This window comes from Pipistrellus hanaki (genome assembly GCF_964339955.1).
Source record: "Pipistrellus hanaki genome assembly, chromosome: X".
NCBI classification, from domain to species: domain Eukaryota; kingdom Metazoa; phylum Chordata; class Mammalia; order Chiroptera; family Vespertilionidae; genus Pipistrellus; species Pipistrellus hanaki.
Window position 1 is genome coordinate 9,358,763 of NC_140524.1, and position 19,538 is coordinate 9,378,300.

The 19,538-nt window shown below is 38.2% G+C and overlaps 1 protein-coding gene across 1 annotated transcript; it reads left to right on the forward strand.

The window, feature by feature from the left end:
• On the forward strand, nucleotides 1-17,608 carry CLIC2 (chloride intracellular channel 2). Its single transcript, XM_084871155.1, has 6 exons — nucleotides 1-571; nucleotides 9,932-10,041; nucleotides 10,168-10,293; nucleotides 13,923-14,029; nucleotides 14,950-15,131; nucleotides 16,123-17,608. The coding sequence occupies exons 1-6, from the start codon at nucleotides 515-517 to the stop codon at nucleotides 16,276-16,278; spliced, it is 738 nt and encodes a 245-aa protein (XP_084727281.1). The 5' UTR covers nucleotides 1-514; the 3' UTR covers nucleotides 16,279-17,608.
• Nucleotides 17,609-19,538: the final 1,930 nt, after the last annotated feature.

The window sequence follows — 19,538 nt, forward strand, 5'->3', positions numbered from 1 at the left end:
TCCTGGAAGAGCATTCTGTTGCTGTCAGGCTACAGGAACAGTCATAAGAGGCCATATTCTGGGCATAGAGCCCAGGACTCCAAGGGAGGCCCGAGAGAACATCTGGTGTACTTGATATATAGAAGCCAGAACCGCATGCGTGTGTTTGTGTGTGTTTGTTTCTCCTCTGCTGACTCATGGCATTGAAACCTCGGTGGAAACACCCTCATCTTGCTAGCTAGCCAGTTTAAACACACCCCTTTGGCTCCTCCTTGATTCAAATGATAGGTCAAGAGGAAGAAGGAAAACAAATTCAAGAGGTGCTCTCAAGCATCTAGAATTCTCTGCCTCCCACTTCTTGAGGAGAAAAGTTGGCCCCAGCTCTGAGTCAGTCCATTAAAAAAAAAAACTGGACTGCTCGCTTAAAGCACCCACTGGTATTTGAGCCTTAAGGTGAAACTGGAAGAAAGGAGTTCACAAGTGCTGCAGGCCGTGCAGGAGTCAGCAGCTGCCAACTAGCAGTGAAAACAGAAAGATGGCAGGCCTGAGGTCCAACGTTCAAGCAGATCCTGAGATTGAGCTCTTTGTGAAGGTAAGTTTTCTAGCTATCATAACAGGATACAGGATATTTTCTTTCTTGACCCTGGGCCTCAGCTTATTCTTAAAAGGGCAACATTGGGGCTAGAGATAGGAAAGAATTCTGTAATTGTATTTCTATTCTGAGTCCCAGAAGGATGTCTGGGTGTTGGTTGTTCTTAGAGAACAACAGGAAGGCATCTCACCTGGAAAAGGCCCGGAGACATAGTGGAAGGAACTCTAGACTGCTTGGTAGTCAGAGCAACTGCATTGTATTCTTAGTGGTTTCCTATGTAACCTTGACCAAACCCCTTCCTCCCTCTCCATTTTCTCTATACAATGTAGGAGGCTAACAAAAATGATCTATAAGAGTTTTTCAACTCTCACACTCTGCATTTGATGCGATAGGTTTTAGGAGACCTGAATGGGAGGAGAAGAGGTGCAAGAATAGCCGGAGGGCCCCATTCCCACACATGGCCCAGACAGAGTTTTCTAAAATTCTCCCGCAACGGACAAACATCACAGCAGGTTCACATGGACATTATAGGAGGAAAAAATCCAAGAGTCTGTGTGCCTGCTATGTGAGAAGGAGGCATTTCAGAAAGCTATGCTCTGCCTTGGTGATGTTGGTGTGTGTGTGTGTGTGTGTGTGTGTGTGTGTGTGTGTGTGTGTGTATGTGTTTTTTCTGCCTTAACTTTTCAGAAAAGCCCTTTGGAAAACCCCTAAAGCAGGAGAAAGGAACATGTGTTTCTAAATTAGCTCATCAAGAGAAATAATTGTGCGTGGGTTATTCCAAGTAGAAATTACATAATTTCCTAAGTCCTTGCTTATGTTAACTATTTGTTCTCTATACTTTCCTTGACTATTGGAAGTAGTCAGGATGCTAATGATAACAACAGACTCTTATATCATGCCTGATGCTTTTGAACAACTTACATATATTGTCTCATTTAGTGCTACTCCAACTCAGGAGCTATAGTATTAGTAGTGGTAGTAGATCAGTAATAATAGTGGGAATAAAACTCATCATTGTAGTAATATTGTCACCATTTCTAGATAAGTAAGCTCAGGCAATAAAGTATATAAGTAACTTGCCTCTAAAACTATATAGCCCAGTGATGGCATACAAAGACGTAAAATAACGTATGCTTACCAAATGTTAGCTTAAACTTCAGTTTCCCAATCATTTTAAAATTTTTAACAACTGGTTGTATATATCCACCAAAGATATAATCAACCTGCCTTTTCAAAATCGTAGCAGAGAAACTTGAATTTTTACATTGCAAAGCAATCCAAAACATGTTTGCTGGACCATGGAGCATAAGAACTACTTGTCCTATCTCTGGATTCTAGCAAAACACGTGACTGCTCAGAAATTATATAAATAAGCCTTAATTTTCTATCTGGCCTTTTACACCTACCAATTCCAAGCCAGAGCTCATGTCTTTTCATAGGATAACCAAAGTGTTTCCTTTATCTAAATAGTTCATTCAATCTAATCACACCATAACCAGTCGTTGCCATTGGTCTGTGTGCTTATCTTCATAGATGGCCCATATTTGGGTGGTCATCTGAACAGGAGGAGTTAGAAAAGCATACGGTATATTGGATGAGCAACTGTTGAATTACATATTAACTTTCAGGTTAAAACAACTAACCGTTTATTCTTTACTATTTGGCAGGCACTGTGCTAAGTGGTTTAGTAGTAACCGTATTTTATGGATACAGAAGCTAAAGCAAAGAGAAACTAACTTTGTGCACAGTCACATGGCCAGTGAATTACAGGATTCTAATTCCTTAAAATATGTCTGTGAACAACTGTGTGGTGGTTGTGGGGGGGGTGAAGGAGGTTGGGGGGAGGTGGTAGAGGGCATATAGAGGATAAAAGGTGATGGGGAAATTTAAATTTAATAGAATTTAAAAATTAAAATAGCTATGTCTAATCTTATTCAATTGTTTTCCATTTGGCAAGCTTTTTCGAAAATTCTTCCAAAATTTCATCAGATGGAATCCTTTAGGTATATGACACTGATACAGATGAAAGATTTCCTGGGAGAATCTTGCATATCATCTGGTCCAGATTTCTGTTTTTGCTTTGCTTTAAGAAGTGATCTTCAGATATCTAGTAGTTTTATAGAAGATGGTGGAAGGGGACTCAGAAATTGAGAGGGATGAAAAATATTGATGAGTAATTTTTAAAAGCACTGCTCTTCCCCAGTGGTATCTCATTTATAGATAATGAGGTATCATTCTAAAGATTAAATGAGTCTGTGATTTCCCCAGATACCTCTGGTTGTAGCTTAAAAACCCCACCACAATTTCTTCCCCAGGCCCTGATGAGATTCCTGTAAGAGATTAAGCGCTTCCCTATCATAATTAAGAATTTATACCACACCACCTATGTGTTCCATATAGTCAAGGAAACATTGTCTTTCAGCTCTGTAGGATTTGGGCAAGATTTATATCTAGATACTGAAAACAAAAGATTTTCTAACACATTTTATTTTATCTAACTGCAGCATTCATCATATTGGTTTGTTGTTCATAGTTAAATGAAGTTTTTGTGTTTTCTACCAAACAGTCTAAAATTAACTTTTAGTAGGTCTGTACATAACATTACAGCATCTAACATTTGGCCAAAATTCTGAATGTAATGTTTGTCTAAAACATGTGGTCTAGCCGAAACCGGTTTGGCTCAGTGGATAGAGCGTCGGCCTGCAGACTGAAAGGTCCCGGATTCGATTCCGGTCAAGGGCATGTACGTTGGTTGCGAGCATATCCCCAGTAGGGGGTGTGCAAGAGGCAGCTGATCAATGATTCTCTCTCATCGATGTTTCTAACTCTCTATCCCCCTCTCTTCCTCTCTGGAAAAAAAAATCAATAAAATATATTTTAAAAAATATAAATAAATAAATAAATAAATAAATAAATAAATAAATAAAACATGTGGTCTATGTGGGGGGAAAAGAAAGAGATGATACTCTTCTCTGAATGTTCAGACCATTTTTGAACTCTCTTAGAACTATCATAACAACCAATTAATTTTTAAAATTCCAACAAAACTATTAGATGAGAGAAAGCAGCATTAAAGAATATAAGTTCTGGAGTAGATAGTCCTGGATTTGGTACATGAGAAGAGTACATATGTCACCCGGCTGGTGTGGCTCAGTAGTTGAGTGTTGACCTATGAACCAGAAGGTCAGGGTACATGTCCAGATTGTGGGCTCCATCCCCAATGTGGGGAGTGCAGAAGGCAGCTGATAAATAATTCTCTCGCATCATTGATGCTTCTATCCCTCTCTCCCTCACTCTAATATTAATACAAATATATTTTTATAAAAAAGAATACATATGTCATCAATTCTTGTCTAAAGTGAGCTCCTCTGAGTTTCAATTTCCTCATCTGTAAAACATGAGTAATAACAGAACTTACCACACAGGATCATCTTCAATGTGAGGATTAAATAAAACAAATATGTAAAACAGAGGAGTTGTTACTATAGTTAACAGTAAATGTAAGGTATTGTGGCAATTATTTTTTATGGTTAGAAACCTAGATCACAAACACCAAGAGAAATGTTGTTTCGGTGAATGACCATGTCCTGGCTTTGCTAGGTAAAGACAATTAAGAGGTAGATAATTCATCAATCAGGCTACTGAATTTATATCCTAAAATTGTATGTGATGCCACTTTAAATCAGCATATTATAAACAATAAAAAACCTACAGTTTTCCTGTAAAATTTTGCTGCATTTCCCACCCCACCCCACCCCCCACCCCGCCACTTCACTGTTTTTGCCTTTCCTTTTGCCAAAGGCGGTCCACCCTTCCTGTTGTATCTATTATCAGAGGCCATTTTTCTTCCTGCTTCCCACCCCTAATCGTGTTTCCACTCACTAACACCAGTTGTGACTGCATCCTCAGTCTGACTTCTGTTACAAAAGAAATCCGCTGCCAAGGTTGGTGGCTATTTCCCATACCTCTTCGTGACATCACAAAGAGCAGCAATAAACATGATTTTCCCTGTCGCACCCACTGCCAGGGAAAGGAAACTTTACCTAAAAACTAGAATTATGCCCATGGCTCCTTGGACCTTAGTACTAGTAGAAATCACAGCTCATAGCTGCTGTAAGATGAAGTCGCTTTTATTTCCTTCTACAGACTGAGGCAAAAGAGGAAATATGAATTCAAGAGATGAGAGAGATTGATGGGTTGGACTTGGAAGCTAGTGTTGAACATAGTAAGCATCAAATAAACATTGAATGAATGAATAAATGAATGAATGAACGGCATAATAGCCATGGCAAACTTATTTGGAGATATAGGTAAAAACTGATAAGAATTAGTAGTTGGATTCAATATTCAGAGTGAAACAAAAGGATTATTATCGAGTTTCTAGTTTGTTCACCTGGGTGGATAATGTCTTGTCTGCTTGGGCTGCCATAACAAAATACCATATACTGGGTGGTTACATCAGCGAGAGAGAGAGAGAGAGAGAGAGAGAGAGAGAGAGAGAGAGAGAGAGAGAATGAATTGGTCTCTTCTCTTTTAGGCATAATACCAACATAAGAACCATCCTCATGCTCTCATGTAAACCTAATTACTTCCCGAAGGCCTCACCTCCAAATACAATCACATTGAATGTTAGAGTTTCAACATATGAAGGGGGGGAGGGGGGCCCAATTCAGTCCATACCAAATGATGGTGACTTTCACTGGATTAGGATCCTTAAAGAAAAAGTAGGTCAGTGTGTGGAGTAAAGAACAAGGAAGGAATTTAGTTTGGGACATTGTTTATTTTATTTCACATAATTTTATTGATTTCAGAGAAGAAGGGAGAAGAGAGAGATAGAAACATCAATGATGAGAGAGAATCACTGATCGGCTGCCTCCTGCACACCCCCCACTGGGGATTGAGCCTGCAACCTGGGCATGTGACCTGATCAGGAATTGAACGGTGACTTCCTGGTTCATAGGTTGACACTCACCATTGAGCTATGGCAAGTTTGCTGGCTGGGCAAGATTGAGGTGTCTAAAATCTGGATTTCCCACGAGAACACTACATCAGCTATAACCGTCTCAAGAAGTGGCTGCCTTTTCTTCCTCATTCTTCTTACCACTGTGCCTGGAGATGGGTTGGTGTCCTTTAGGTATCCTTGCTCCTCATTCCTGTTTTCAGACCATTCTGTCACCCCCATCTAGAGAAATACCTAGGTTGAGTCTCAAAAAATCAGACTACACCACTCACTGCCCCTCCTTGTCATAGTAGACTACCAAACCCCTGGTCATTCTCCCTTATTCCCAAGGATTTATGTTCCTGGATCACTGTCACTCTCTCCAACACTAGTCTTAATTCTTGGTGATTTTAATAACTAGACAGATAACCCTTCCAATACTATGATGCTCAGATCCTTGACTTCCTCCCCTCCAGTGATCTCGTTCTTCACCATCTCTCAGGCACCTCCTTCCATGTCCATACCTTTATCTTTGTCATTGCAATGTCTGAAAACCCTTCATAATTATTTATTTGAGGGACTTTTTGTTCCTCTTTTTGAACTTCTGTATTTTAATACATTTTATTGAGATATAATTTGCATAAAATAGAAACTGCCATTTGACCCAGTAATCCCACTTCTAGGAATATATCCTAAGAAATCCGAAACACCAACCAGAAAGAACATATGCACCCCTATGTTCATAGCAGCACAATTTACAATAGCTAAGATCTGGAAACAGCCTAGGTGCCCATTTGTAGATGAGTGGGTAAAAAAAGCTGTGGTACATTTATACCATGGGATACTATGCAGATGGAAAAAGAAGGATCTTTTACCTTTTGAGACAGCTTGGAGGGACCTAGAAATTATTATACTAAGTGAACTAACCCAATCTGAGAAAGACAAATATCACATGATCTCACTTACATGTGGAATCTAATGAACAAAGTAAACTGACAAAAAAAAAAAAAATAAGACCGTCGATGTGGAAGCATGGAACAGACTGACAGATCTCAGAGGGAAGGTGAGAGGGAAGGCTGGGTAAGATAAATAAAAGAATCTTATATGTATATATGCACAGTCCATGGACACAGACAATAGACAGGTGAAGGCCTGTGGAGGGGTGGAAAGGGGAGGAAATGGGGGAACATCTGTAATACTCTCAACAGAAAAACAAGAGGAAAAAATGCACCCATTTTAAGTGCATCCAATGACTTTTGACAAATGTATACACACATGTAGCCACCACCCCAATCAAAATATAGACTATTAGAGGCCCGGTGCACAAAATTCGTGCATGGGTAGGGTCCCTAGGCCTGGCCTGCAATCAGGGCCCATCTGTGGGGCAATCAGGGGACCCCTGCTGGTACCTGCTTTGGCTGGCCTAGGGCCTGTGGGCTGGGGGCAGCTCCTGCATTGAGCGTCTGCCCCCTGGTGGTCAGTGTGCATCATAGTGACCATTCATTCTGCCGTTTGGTCGATTTGCATATTAGGCTTTTATTATATAGGTTTTCCATCACCTCATAACGTTCCCTTATGTCTCTTAGCAGTCAATATTCCTCACTCTATCCCACGACTCCCCTCCTAGGCAATCACTGATCTGCTTTCTGGCAGGATAGGTTGGTCTGCATTTTCTAAATATTTCTATAGATTGAATCATGCACTATGTACTCTTTTTTGTTGCCTGGCTTCTTTTGCTCAGCATAATTATTTTGAGATTGGCCCATATTGTGTTCAGCAATAGCTCATTTGTTTCATGGTTGAAGTATTCCCTTGTATGGATGTACAACTAGTATATTTGCTTATCCATAAAGGACATTTGAGTTGTTTCCGATTTTTGGCGATTGTGAATAAATTTGCTATAAACATTTGTGTACACATCTTTCTAGGGCTATATGCTTTCATTTCTAACCTTGGATTGGAATTGCTGGATCATAAGTAGATAACAATTTTAACCTTGGTAAACTCTTTCTATAGCAGTTGGACTATTTTACACTCCCAATAACACTGTGTCAGTTCCAGATGCTCCACATTCTAGCCAATACTTGGTACGGCCAGTCTTTTTAATTTCAGCTATTCTAATGTGGGTGTAATGGCGATCCATTGTGGGTTTTGCTTGCATTTTCCCGATGACTAATGATGTTGAACATCTTTTCATGTTGGTATTTATTATCTGTATATCTTCTGTAAAGTGTTTAAAAAATAAAATGTCGTTTCTTCAGAAAACGCCTCCCTGACAAACCCCATATAAACTATATTTCTCTCTTACACATTCTTATAACATGCATGTCCTTCCTCCAAAGACTTTTCAAAGACTTCATCTCAGTTTAAAACAGTGTGAATTTGGGGGACTATTTTTTTATTTTAATATCTGTTTTTGCATATATAATGTCTGTTCTATGTTAAAAACATAATTATTTCTTTGGTAAATATTTATTGGGAGAATGAATAAATGAATGAATAAAAAAATAGAGTCCACAGATAAACTCAAGTATATGTAAAATTTCAAAGCTGAAAGTGTGTTGTTTTTAGTCAGTGGGAAGACATGGTTTTTTATTATTATTATTATATACACTGAGTGGCCAGATTATTATGACCTCTAAATGCTACTAAGTGTATATCCTCTATAATAGAAGGTTAATATGCAGCCGAGACCGGTTTGGCTCAATGGATAGAGCGTCGGCTTGGGGACTGAGGGGTCCCGGGTTCAATTCCGGTCAAGGGCATGTACCTTGGTTGCGGGCATATCCCCAGTAGGGGGTGTGCAAGAGGCAGCTGATCGATGACTCTCTCTCATCGATGTTTCTAACTCTCTATCTTTCTCCATTCCTCTCTGTACAAAATCAATAAAATATATTTTTTTAAAAAGGCTAATATGCAAATTGTCCCCTCGACCAGGAGTTCAACCAGTAGGCAGGCTGGCCAACCGTCCATGTCCCCTCCCCATGGTCAGACTGGCCAGACCCCACCCATGCACAAATTCATGCACCAGGCCTCTAGGATGTATATAGTTATACACTGAATGGCCAGATCATTATGCATTCAGAGATCGTATATTTCAGGTGTCTAGCATAATGGTTAGACAATTATATAACTTACAAAGTGGTTGTTTTTATAAATATATTTTTATTGATTTCAGACAGAAAGGGAGAGAGAAAGATAGAAACATCAATGATGAGATAGAACACAGACTGGCTGCCTCCTGCATGCCCCACACTGGGGATTGAGCATGTGCCCTGACCGAGAATTTAACCATGACCTCCTGGTTCATAAGTTGACACTTAAATACTGAGCCACACCTCTAGTCAACCAAGTGGTTTTAACAACTGGTGTTAAGACAACTATTAACTATTTGTAAAGATATTAAAGCTGAAAAAATAAATAAAGTAAAAATAATAAAATAATAAAAAGATATTAAAGCTGGAGTCCCTATACACTTCTTACACTAAAATAAGTTCCAAATAGATTAAACAAATGCAAACATTAAACCATAAAGTTACTAGGAAAAAACACACAAGAGAACATCTTTATTTTAAAAAATAACAAAGTAACTTTTGTAATATATATTATATATACTGTATATATAGTATATATAATTATATATATATATATATATGTGTGTGTGTGTGTGTGTGTGTGTGTGTGTGTGTGTGTGTGTGAGTATGTGTTATGTAAGCATATAAGAAAAACCAGACTGCACAGAGGAAAAGAATGATGAATTTTATGTAAAATTTAAATTTTACATGAAACATGCATTTGTAAAATTACCTGTAACGCGTACTAAAATAGTTGCTATCTTTAGTATACAAATAATTTTTCCAAATCGATAAGCAAAAAGTCATCACCTTAATATCACTTTAATAGAAAATGTAAAATTTTCATGGACACTTCATAAAATAAGGAAATCAAATAGCCAATGAACACATGGAATACCTTTCAGGAAAGAAATTTGGCAAGATCTATCAAAATGGGAAATATACACACTTTTAACTCAGCACTCCCATTTTAAAGATTAACTCTAAAGATATAATCTCAGAGGTACTACAAGCTATATGACAAAAATATTTGTTGCTGAAGTATAGTAGCAAAAATTTTGTAATATTTAAAATGTCTATTGTAGGAAATGGTTATACAAATCTTGGTAATATATATTATATCTAATGTATTATTATTATTATTATTATTATTATTATTATGTCAGCACACTTGTAATTTTACATAAATGAGATTTGATTCATTGTCTCTCTCTGCCCACAAATGGTAGAATCCATAAGATTAAGTATTTTTAACTTTGTCTCTAGCAACTAGCTCATTTGCCAGTAGGCACTCGGTACATACTTGTTAAGCAAATGAATGAATGAGGCCTTTCTTTATCTTAATAGGCTGGAAGTGATGGGGAGAGCGTTGGAAACTGTCCTTTTTGCCAACGCATTTTCATGATCCTCTGGCTCAAAGGAGTTAAATTCAATGTGACTACTGTTGACGTGACCAGGTAAGAGAAATCAGAACAGGTTTCATTCTAAGGATTGAAATCAGTAGGTGCCAATACAGTGTTGTACCAATATATGATGTGTGCCTAATCTACCGGTCTAACTCTACTTATTTGTAATAATTATAGAAAGCCCGGAGAGCTGAAGGACTTAGCTCCAGGTGCCAATCCTCCCTTCCTGCTGTATAATAAGGAGCTGAAAACAGACTTCATTAAAATTGAGGAGTTTCTAGAGCAGACACTGGCTCCTCCAAGGTACAGCCTTTTACACAGTGTTATTGTTCTTGAGACCATCTGTTTTCTTGGCCTATTTACTACAGATTGACCATTCTTAGTTCTAGACAGCTCACTCTTTTTTAATGTCAGACCTCTCTTTTGTTACAGTTCTATAAAACTTTGCAAAAGTCCCCCTTGATCACTCCACATGTGATTAGAAAACTTGACTACAGAATTATGTATTTAGTGTATGTAAAACCATGAATAATTTATGAATGTGGGTAGCATATTAGGAAAGGGCAAAGAAGAGACTTGGAAACCTGGGAAAGGCAGGTAAATTTGGGCCACATTTAATTTCAGCCTCAGGGGTCTTCAAACTACGGCCCGTGGGCCACATGCGGCCCGCAGAGGAGTCTGATCCGGCCCGCCAGGTTTTTTGGGCAGTGAGCGCAGCCGAGGTGTTACAGTAGGAATTAGTAGTTCATATAGTCCGGCCCTCCAGCTCTCTGAGGGACCGTGATCTGGCCCCCACTTTAAAAAGTTTGAGGACCCCTGATTCTAGCCCATAATGAAGTTTGGGAGCATTTACACTGATAAAAATCAAACCTTTTTGTTGGAGAGCCCTCGGAAGATCTTCAATCAATGACCTTCTATCATTATTCAGTCTGATCTCTTAGCTCTACAGGTTGAAAAATATTATGCCTATTAGGCCTAAATTTGCCCTTCAACTTTAAATACACAAACACCATAGATAGATAGAATACTTCAAGTATTTGTAAATGCATAGCATACTTAAAATAAGAAAGTAAATTCTCATTGGTCTAGAAACAGAGAAATAACAAGGTTGAGGAAGAGGAAGAGCATTGGGGTAATAACACTATGACTAGGCTTTCACATCCCCGATGGCATGAGGTAAAACATGCCCAACACAAGGGCTGGAGGTCAGGAAACAGGTCTCACAGTTAACCAGAGGCCAGAACTGCACTGTCTACAGTTGAGTGAAAGTTCTATCTATCTGCCTATGCAGGATAAAGTCTGGAAACAGGAAGCCCGCTGTGTTTATTTTTTTATTGCTGTACAACAAATAACTGCAAACTCGGTGTTTTAAAACAATACTCATTTCTTAGCTCACATTTCCATTGGTAAGGAGTCTGGCTGTGAATTTAAAACTGCTCTGAAAAATGGAGTCTCAGTCACAAAAAATATATATACATATATATACATATATATATATATATATATATATATATATATATATATATATTAAACAAAAGGTTCTATCAGTCCATAATTCTTCTTACATAAGAAACCTAGAACACTCTTCTCGATTCTCCTCTGTGTGACTATGTTAGGTCTCTTTCATCAATTACTGATGGCTTCTTAGATTTAAGCACCTGCTCCAAGTTTGTCCTGGACCTACTGAGTCTTATTTTGTTCTTTACTCCTCTGCCATCTTCTGCTACTTCTTCCCTCACATTATCTGCTCCCTCATTTCTTCTTGCTCCCAAAGGTAACTAGTGGGGGGGAAACAACCACAAAAGAACAATTGTGTATCTTTCCATACTTTTTTCTAGGTTCACATAAGCATGATAATAATAAGCATAATTTATAAATATTGCATCTTGCTTCTCACTTCAAAGAACGTTGTAGCATCCTTCAACGCTACTGGTTTTGATTTAATTCATTATAATGTCTGCATAATAGTCCATGTCACAGATGTGCTACAAGTTGCTAAACTATTCCTTTACTGATGGACATTCCCTTTCCTTACAGTTTTTTTTTTTTTACCACTACAAACAGTGGTATAAATAACATCCTTGTGCCTATGTCCTTATGTGCTAGTGTATTTATTCCTATGTAATAGATTCCCTGCAGAAAAATTCAAATGGCATGTAACCTATGAACACAAACAGTAGTGCAGGGGAGACCTGGAGGGGGAGTGGGATGGAGGGGGGAAAGGGACATCAATAGCACTTTCAACAATAAAGATAATTTTAAAATGTTTGCTTTGCATTTAGCCACCTTGACAAAATAGCTCATTAATGCTAGTAATTTTTTTCCTATACTTCCTTGGATTTTTCTAGGCATACAATTATGTTGTTGCTTCTCTTCTAGTTTTTATACTGATTGCTTTAAAATAGTGTCTTCCATCACCTGCTAGAACATCAAAAACAATATCAGCTATTGCCCTGGCTGGGTGGCTCTGTTGGTTGGGGCATCGAACGCTAAAAAGGTTGCAGTTTCAATTCCCAGTCAGGGCACCTACCTAGGTTGTGGGTTCAATCCCTGTCAGGGAAAGTAGGGGAGGCAACCGATGGATGTTTCTCTCTCAAAAAAAAAAATGGGGGTGGGGAAAGGGCAGAGGGTGGGGTGGGAACCTGGTGGAGGAGAGCAATGGAGGGGGGGGAAGAGGAACATTTGTAATAATATGAACAATAAAGATTTATTTTTTTAAAAAAAGAATTAGGGACAGGGGAGAGGTTGCAGACTTAGCTAGGGTGGCCAGAGAAAGGCTCGTATAAGAGGAGCTATTAGGGAGAAAAAAAAGATATGAAAGAAGAGAGGATGCAGATCATGTGCATAAATGAGGGAAAGCACTCCACTTAAGTGCAAACACGCGAAAATGCCCTGAGTTGGAAGATTAGGCTTATTTGAAAAGTAGCCAATGATCCAGTATTGAGTGAAATATGTAATGAAGAAGAGATGAGAACAGAGGGGTAAGGTGGCTCAAGATCCCACCAGTCCCTGTAGACCTCTGTGAAGACCTGAGCTGTGAGTCTGAATGAGATGGGTACATTGCAGGGTATTGTGTAGGGGAGACACATATGATATATTTTAACACAATTGCTCTCACAGCAGGTAGAGAATAGTCTGTTGTGTGAGAGACAAGCATTGAAATAGAGAGAACAGTCACCAAGCTGTTGTAGTAATATAGTCTTGGGACCAAGAAGTGGGCAATGGAAGTGGTGAGAAGTGGACAGATTCTGGGTACATTTGGAAGAGTAACCTGGCTGGAGTTGCTAAAGGGTCCAGTAGGGATGGAGATTAAGAGAGGAATCAAGGAAGATGAATATTTGGCCTGACCACTGCTAGTTGCTAGGAGATGTTTTAGTATTAGACATTGATTTTCATTGAATACTTTTTCTGCATCTATTCTTGATCATATGGTTTTCCTTATTTAATTTTTAAGTGTAATGAAATTATCACTTTGTTTTATTTTATTGTGCTAAATGATCTTTGTATTACTTAGATGAGGACATCTTGCCTACTGTTTTCTATCATCACCATCCCCTTCATTCCTTCATTTGTTTTATAAATTACAATATTTGAAGCTATATTTTTTCCTACTACTTATTTTTGAAAATGTATTACCACCATATGAGTCTCACCAAAGAGACTTTCATGAGCAAGCGTGGGGACCTACCTACCATTTGAAACATTGTTTCTAGAAATAAATGAACTTTGAATTTCAGACAACTGGTTTCCAAGTGAACTTTATAAACTAAATTATTCTGAGATTGGGAAAATATGAATTTCCAATGAGAGAATTCTCAGGACCTTCAGTTGCCAACACAATTTCCAAATTGTTCTCAATAGAACGCAAGCTAGGACACCTGGTCTCTGTCTCCTTATGTATGAATGATAGTGCAGCGATGTTTCTTTTAAAGGTACCCTTGCTTGAGTCCCAAGAACAAGGAGTCCTTTGATGTGGGGAGCGACCTCTTTGCCAAGTTTTCTGCATATATAAAGAATACACAAAAGGAGGCAAATAAGCGTAAGATAACTTTCTTTAAATCTGTTTTTCTCACTCGCTCATTCTCACATTCTCACTCAGCTAAAATAGGTTGTTTGTTTTTTTAAATATATAGTATATGTTGGAGAATACCCTTTCTCTCATCTCAGTCTCTGCTCTCTTTTCTGAAATTCCTTTGTATGAAGTTTTATTAGATTTAGAGCCCAATATTCAATATAGAAATTACCAAGGTAGCTCAAATAGAGCATTGGCAGGCCAGGTGTAAACTAAATGCAGCACTGGATTTGTTAGATGTCCCCCTCCGAACTTTCCGGGTTCTGCATACTTTTAAGGTTTCTTAAACCATAGCACATAACATTCTCTCCCCCCCCACACTTTTTTTGTTAATCCTCACCCACAGATGATTTTTTTAGAGGGAGTGGAAGGGAAAGACAGAGAGAGAAACATCAATTGGTTGCCTCCTGCACATACCTTGCCCAAGACCAGGGGTCGAGCCTGCAACTGAGGTATGTGCCCTTGACCAGAATTGAACCCAGAACCAATCAATCTGCAGACCAACACTCTGTCCACTGAGCCACATAAGCTATGGCTCACAAACATTCTTGAAGTTTATTATCCTCTGAGTTATGAGAGCTATTAGTCTCTGATTCCATTTTCTGACTCTTCTGGGCGGAGGGATAACATATCACTTTTCCCCCCCTCTTTGCCTCTCCTCGCAATGCATCTCTTCAAGAAAAATCCAGAAATATTTCCACTCATCATTTGATTAAACATCTGGCTCTGTCTTATCAGCGGCTAGTTAAGCATTCTAGTTAACTATTTAGATTTTTAATAGTCAATGTAAGGAGCGTGTATAGGTAGAGATGTTTAAATGTGTGAAAAGCATATTGGGAATGTATTTACTTACATTTATAAGTAACCCTCTGACTTCATTGCCTCAGACTTTGAAAAAGCTCTGCTCAGAGAATTTAAGCGCCTGGATAACTACCTAAACACCCCACTTCTGGATGAAATTGATCCAAACAGTACTGAGGAACTCACAGTTTCCAGAAGATTGTTCTTGGATGGGGATGATCTGACACTGGCTGACTGCAGCTTGTTACCCAAGCTGAACATTATTAAAGTAAGTATTTCTAAGGTAGCCTAATGGTTTGAGCTGGGTTTGGGAGTTGCCAGCATGAATAACAGTGACCATTCTGTGTGAGGTTGTTATATGATGGCTTTAGCATCATCATTATGCATGGGGTGTACACCTTTTCTCTCCTCAAAGGAAAAATCCATGATCTCCCCTGTAAAACATGAAAAATTATTATTTCTTCCTATATCAGGGCTTTTCCATTGTCTTGGCTATAAAACAAGAATAATATTACTCAGCTCTAGGTGGTTTGGCTCAGTGGATAGAGCATTGGTGTGTGGACTGAAGGGTCCCGGGTTCGATTCCCGGGCAACGGCACAGGCCCAGGTTGCAGGCTTGATCCCCAGTGCAGGAGGCAGCCAATCAATTATTCTCTCTCATAATGGATGTTTCTATCTCTTTCTCCCTCTCTTTCCCTCTCTGAAATAAATTTTAAAATATTTTTTAAAAAGAATAATATTACCCATTTCACAGAATTGTTGAGTAAATTAAATAAATTAGGACATGGTAAATGCTTAGAATGGTATCTGGTTCATAACAAGTAATAAGTAATGCGAGCTGTTGATATTATTTGACAATTTAATCACCATCAAATTTTCATTGAACAGAATTTATTCTATCTCAGGTCCTATGCCAGATACAGAGAATTCATAAAGTAATGACATAGGTGGGGCCCTAAACAACCTCTAAGTTTAATGGGGAGATATGTGCTCTTTTTCTGCGCTCTAATGTTAATAAACATCTAATGTTAATAAACATTAAATACAGCTTAATATAAATATGATTACAAGCATATAGCTTTGTCTACATGTGTACACTAAACATTAAGGTAATAATTTCAAGATTCTTTCATTTTATTTTGTAGTACTTTTTGTGCATATAGCATGTCCACAATGATCTTGACTTTTGAAATATGTTTTTACACACTGAGCATGTTACTGATGCCTTTTACTACCAACTGCTTTTTCCAAAACCCTAGATTGCTGCCAAGAAATACCGTGACTTCGACATTCCAGCAGAATTCTCGGGAGTCTGGCGCTATCTCCACAATGCTTATGCCCGTGAAGAATTTGCCCACACGTGTCCTGAAGACAAAGAAATTGAATATACCTATTCATCTGTGGCTAAACAGTAGTTAGGGCAGCTCTTCCAATAGAAAAAGCACTCTATATAACTCTCTTAAAAACAAAAAACAAAAAAAAAAACAGCACCATACCATGCTGTATTTTCTGTATCTGGCCACTGTGTATTTTAAAGATCTTCATATTTTTGCTTTAATTTTCTTTATTTCCATGGCATAACCACTGCAATTCCTGTATAACTACTGAAATTCTAAATGATATGGGAAACAGCAAAAGATCTTTTGCTATTTGACTGAATTCCTAGAATGCATCATATATAAGATCAACAGATGGCTCAAGTTACAAATGACATAAGTAGAGGCACAATCTCAAACTGCTGCTTAGAAAAAAAAAATCCACGTAAACCATTAAAACAATGTTATATTTTTGTTAGTTTAATATATGCATGAGTTTATCTCTGATATGAATAATAAAAACAGAGACTGAGCATATCCGAGGGGCAAATCCTAAACGAATAATATTTTAAATCAGCTCTAGGAAGATATCAAGACCAACTGGTCTTAGAATAACATTCAACACCTAGAAATATTACTGCCTCATAGTCAGAGATGAGACTAAACCTTTCAGACTAGATGATATTGCTGTTAAATGAACAATATTCATTAGATAAAACATCATTTTTAAAAGATTGGAAGCAAATACATGGCAAAGGTGCAAAATAAATCTGATTTGTATTCAACAGCAATAAAAAGGAAAGAACTCTGATTTGCCAAAGGTCTTGTTGCTTAAAAGGATAAAGCACACTTCCTTAGAGGATAGTCACACAGCTTTTCACAGAACTAAAAAGGTTCCATTGCTACATATACTCGTTTTCATGTTAAAATACAATCAAATCTCTCAAATCTGGAAACAAAAGCTGAGCTTAACTCTTATTCCTTCACAGGAGAAACAAAGTTCAGCCTCAAAAAAGAAAGGCACAGTCTTATTATAGGCTTTGGGGAAGGGGAGTAGGTAAAATTTGAATGAGGCAATGTTTTAATAGGTTCAAAGAAAAGTAAGGCAATAAGCAAAGGCTTAACAGTCCTGGGCACAGGAAGGGCTCCTGTCCTTGCAAACCACAGAGTTAAGATGAATGTACAATGTGGTATCTCCTCTCTGCTGGAAGATCCCTGATGTGAGAAACTGCATCTGAACTAGATGGTTATCATTGTGGCTTTTCTGAATAGCTCAGAGCATTCTATTCTCACTGATAGGATTTCAAATAGTAAAGTTTTTAAAGATCTATGATTTTTATTTTTTAGTTAACTTTGACCCTGAAGCTCCATTTTATTGTTCATACCATGGCTTTGATCTTTGCATTAAAATAATATATTTTTTATTAAATGTGTTGGGGTGACATTGGTTAATAACGTTATATAGGTTCCAAATATACATTTCTATGATACATGATCTGCATATTGCATTGTGTCTCCACCACCTAAAGTCAAATTATCCTATATAATAAAAAAGTCATATGCAAATTGACCAAATGATGGAATGACTGGTCGCTATGATGCACACTGACCACCAGGGGGCAGACGCTCAACGCAGGAGCTGCCCCCTGGGAGTCAGTGCACTCCCATAGGTGGAGCACCGCTCAGCCAGAAGCTGGGCTCACGCTCGTTGGAGTGGAAGCAGACCTAAGCTGTCAGTTGGACATCCCCCAAGGGCTCCTAGACTGTGAAAGGGCACAGGCCGGGCTGAGGGAACTCCCTTCCCCTCAGTGCACGAATGTCATGCACCAGGCCTCTAGTCACCATATATCCCTTTACCCTTTAGTACCCCCACACTCTTTCCCTCTGGGTAACCACCATACTATTGTCTATGTCTACAAGTTTCAGTTTTCTATCCCACATATGAGTGAAATCATGATTCTTAGCTTTTCACGACTAACTTATTTCACTTAGCATGATATTCTCAAGGTCCATCCATATTGTTGCAAATGGCAGTATTTCATCTTTTCTTATGGCTGAGTAGTATTCCATTGTCTGCATTACCCCATCTTCTTTATCCAATCATCTACCAAAGGACACTTTGGTTGTCTTCATGTCTTGGTCATCATGAGTAATACTGCAATAAACATACAGGTACATATACCTTGCAGATAAAAGAACTGATGCCACACCAAACAAACAAACAATCCAATTAAAAAATGGTCTGAGACCTGAACACTTTTCTCAAGAAGACATAAAAATAGCTAACAGATATATGAAAAGATGTTCAACTTCACTAGCTGTTAAAGAAATGCAAATCAAAACTGTAATGAAATACCACCTCATGTCTTGTTAGAATGGCTGTTATCAACAAAACAAGTAATAACAAGTGTTAGGGAGGTTGTGAAGAAAAAGGAACCCTCATTCACTGCTTGTGAGAGTGTAAACTGGTACAGACACTATGGAAAACAGCATGGCGGTTCCTCAGAAAACTGAGAATGGAGTTACCATATGACCCAGCAAACTCTCCTCTGGGAGTCTACCTGAAATTTTTGAAAGATCCATGATTTTAAAGAACAAGACTTCTTTAAAGGCTCCTTGCCCTAAAATTCATCAATAGAAGGTTTTTATGGATTACACCATACTTAAACTATGTTCATGTCACCACAAGCTCCGGCGTGTAACAAGATGAGTAGCTATGACAATTGTTATTTAACTCCATAGTTACCGATACAGCTCAGAATTGTCCTCTTAGACAAAAGAATTAACTTCTTAGATATCTCAATACAATTCCATTCCATAATTTCTTGACTCCTTATGATGTTTCAATTATTATTTAGTTATTTAATCCTCCCAACAACCCTATGAAGTATGTGAAAACACAATTCAGCCACATGTCAAAGGAATAGGCCCTGTTTTCACAAAACACACAGTTCAATAATGGAGACAGGCATTGAGACATGCAATTACAATGCATATATATTACAAAAAGAGTAATCACAAGGATATATAACAGAAATGCATTCTTACATGTTCCCCCAGCCTAACCTCAAACAAGTTCCATTGGGTCATATAGCTTTTGCACGGCACAATCTCTGTGAAAATTCTGAGATGGATGTGTTTTTATGAGCAGGTAAATATACATGTGTTTCTCCAGCCTGGGCAGACACAGTACTCCAAGATGGGGTTCTAGATGATTCCAGTACCAGCAACCTCTTCTCTTACTGATGCAAATTACACAATATGGGAAGGGGAATTTTTATCCATTGGAATCACAGTTTTTAAATATAAAAAGAAAATTTTTCCTATTAGGAAAGCATTACATGTTGGTGCAAAAACAG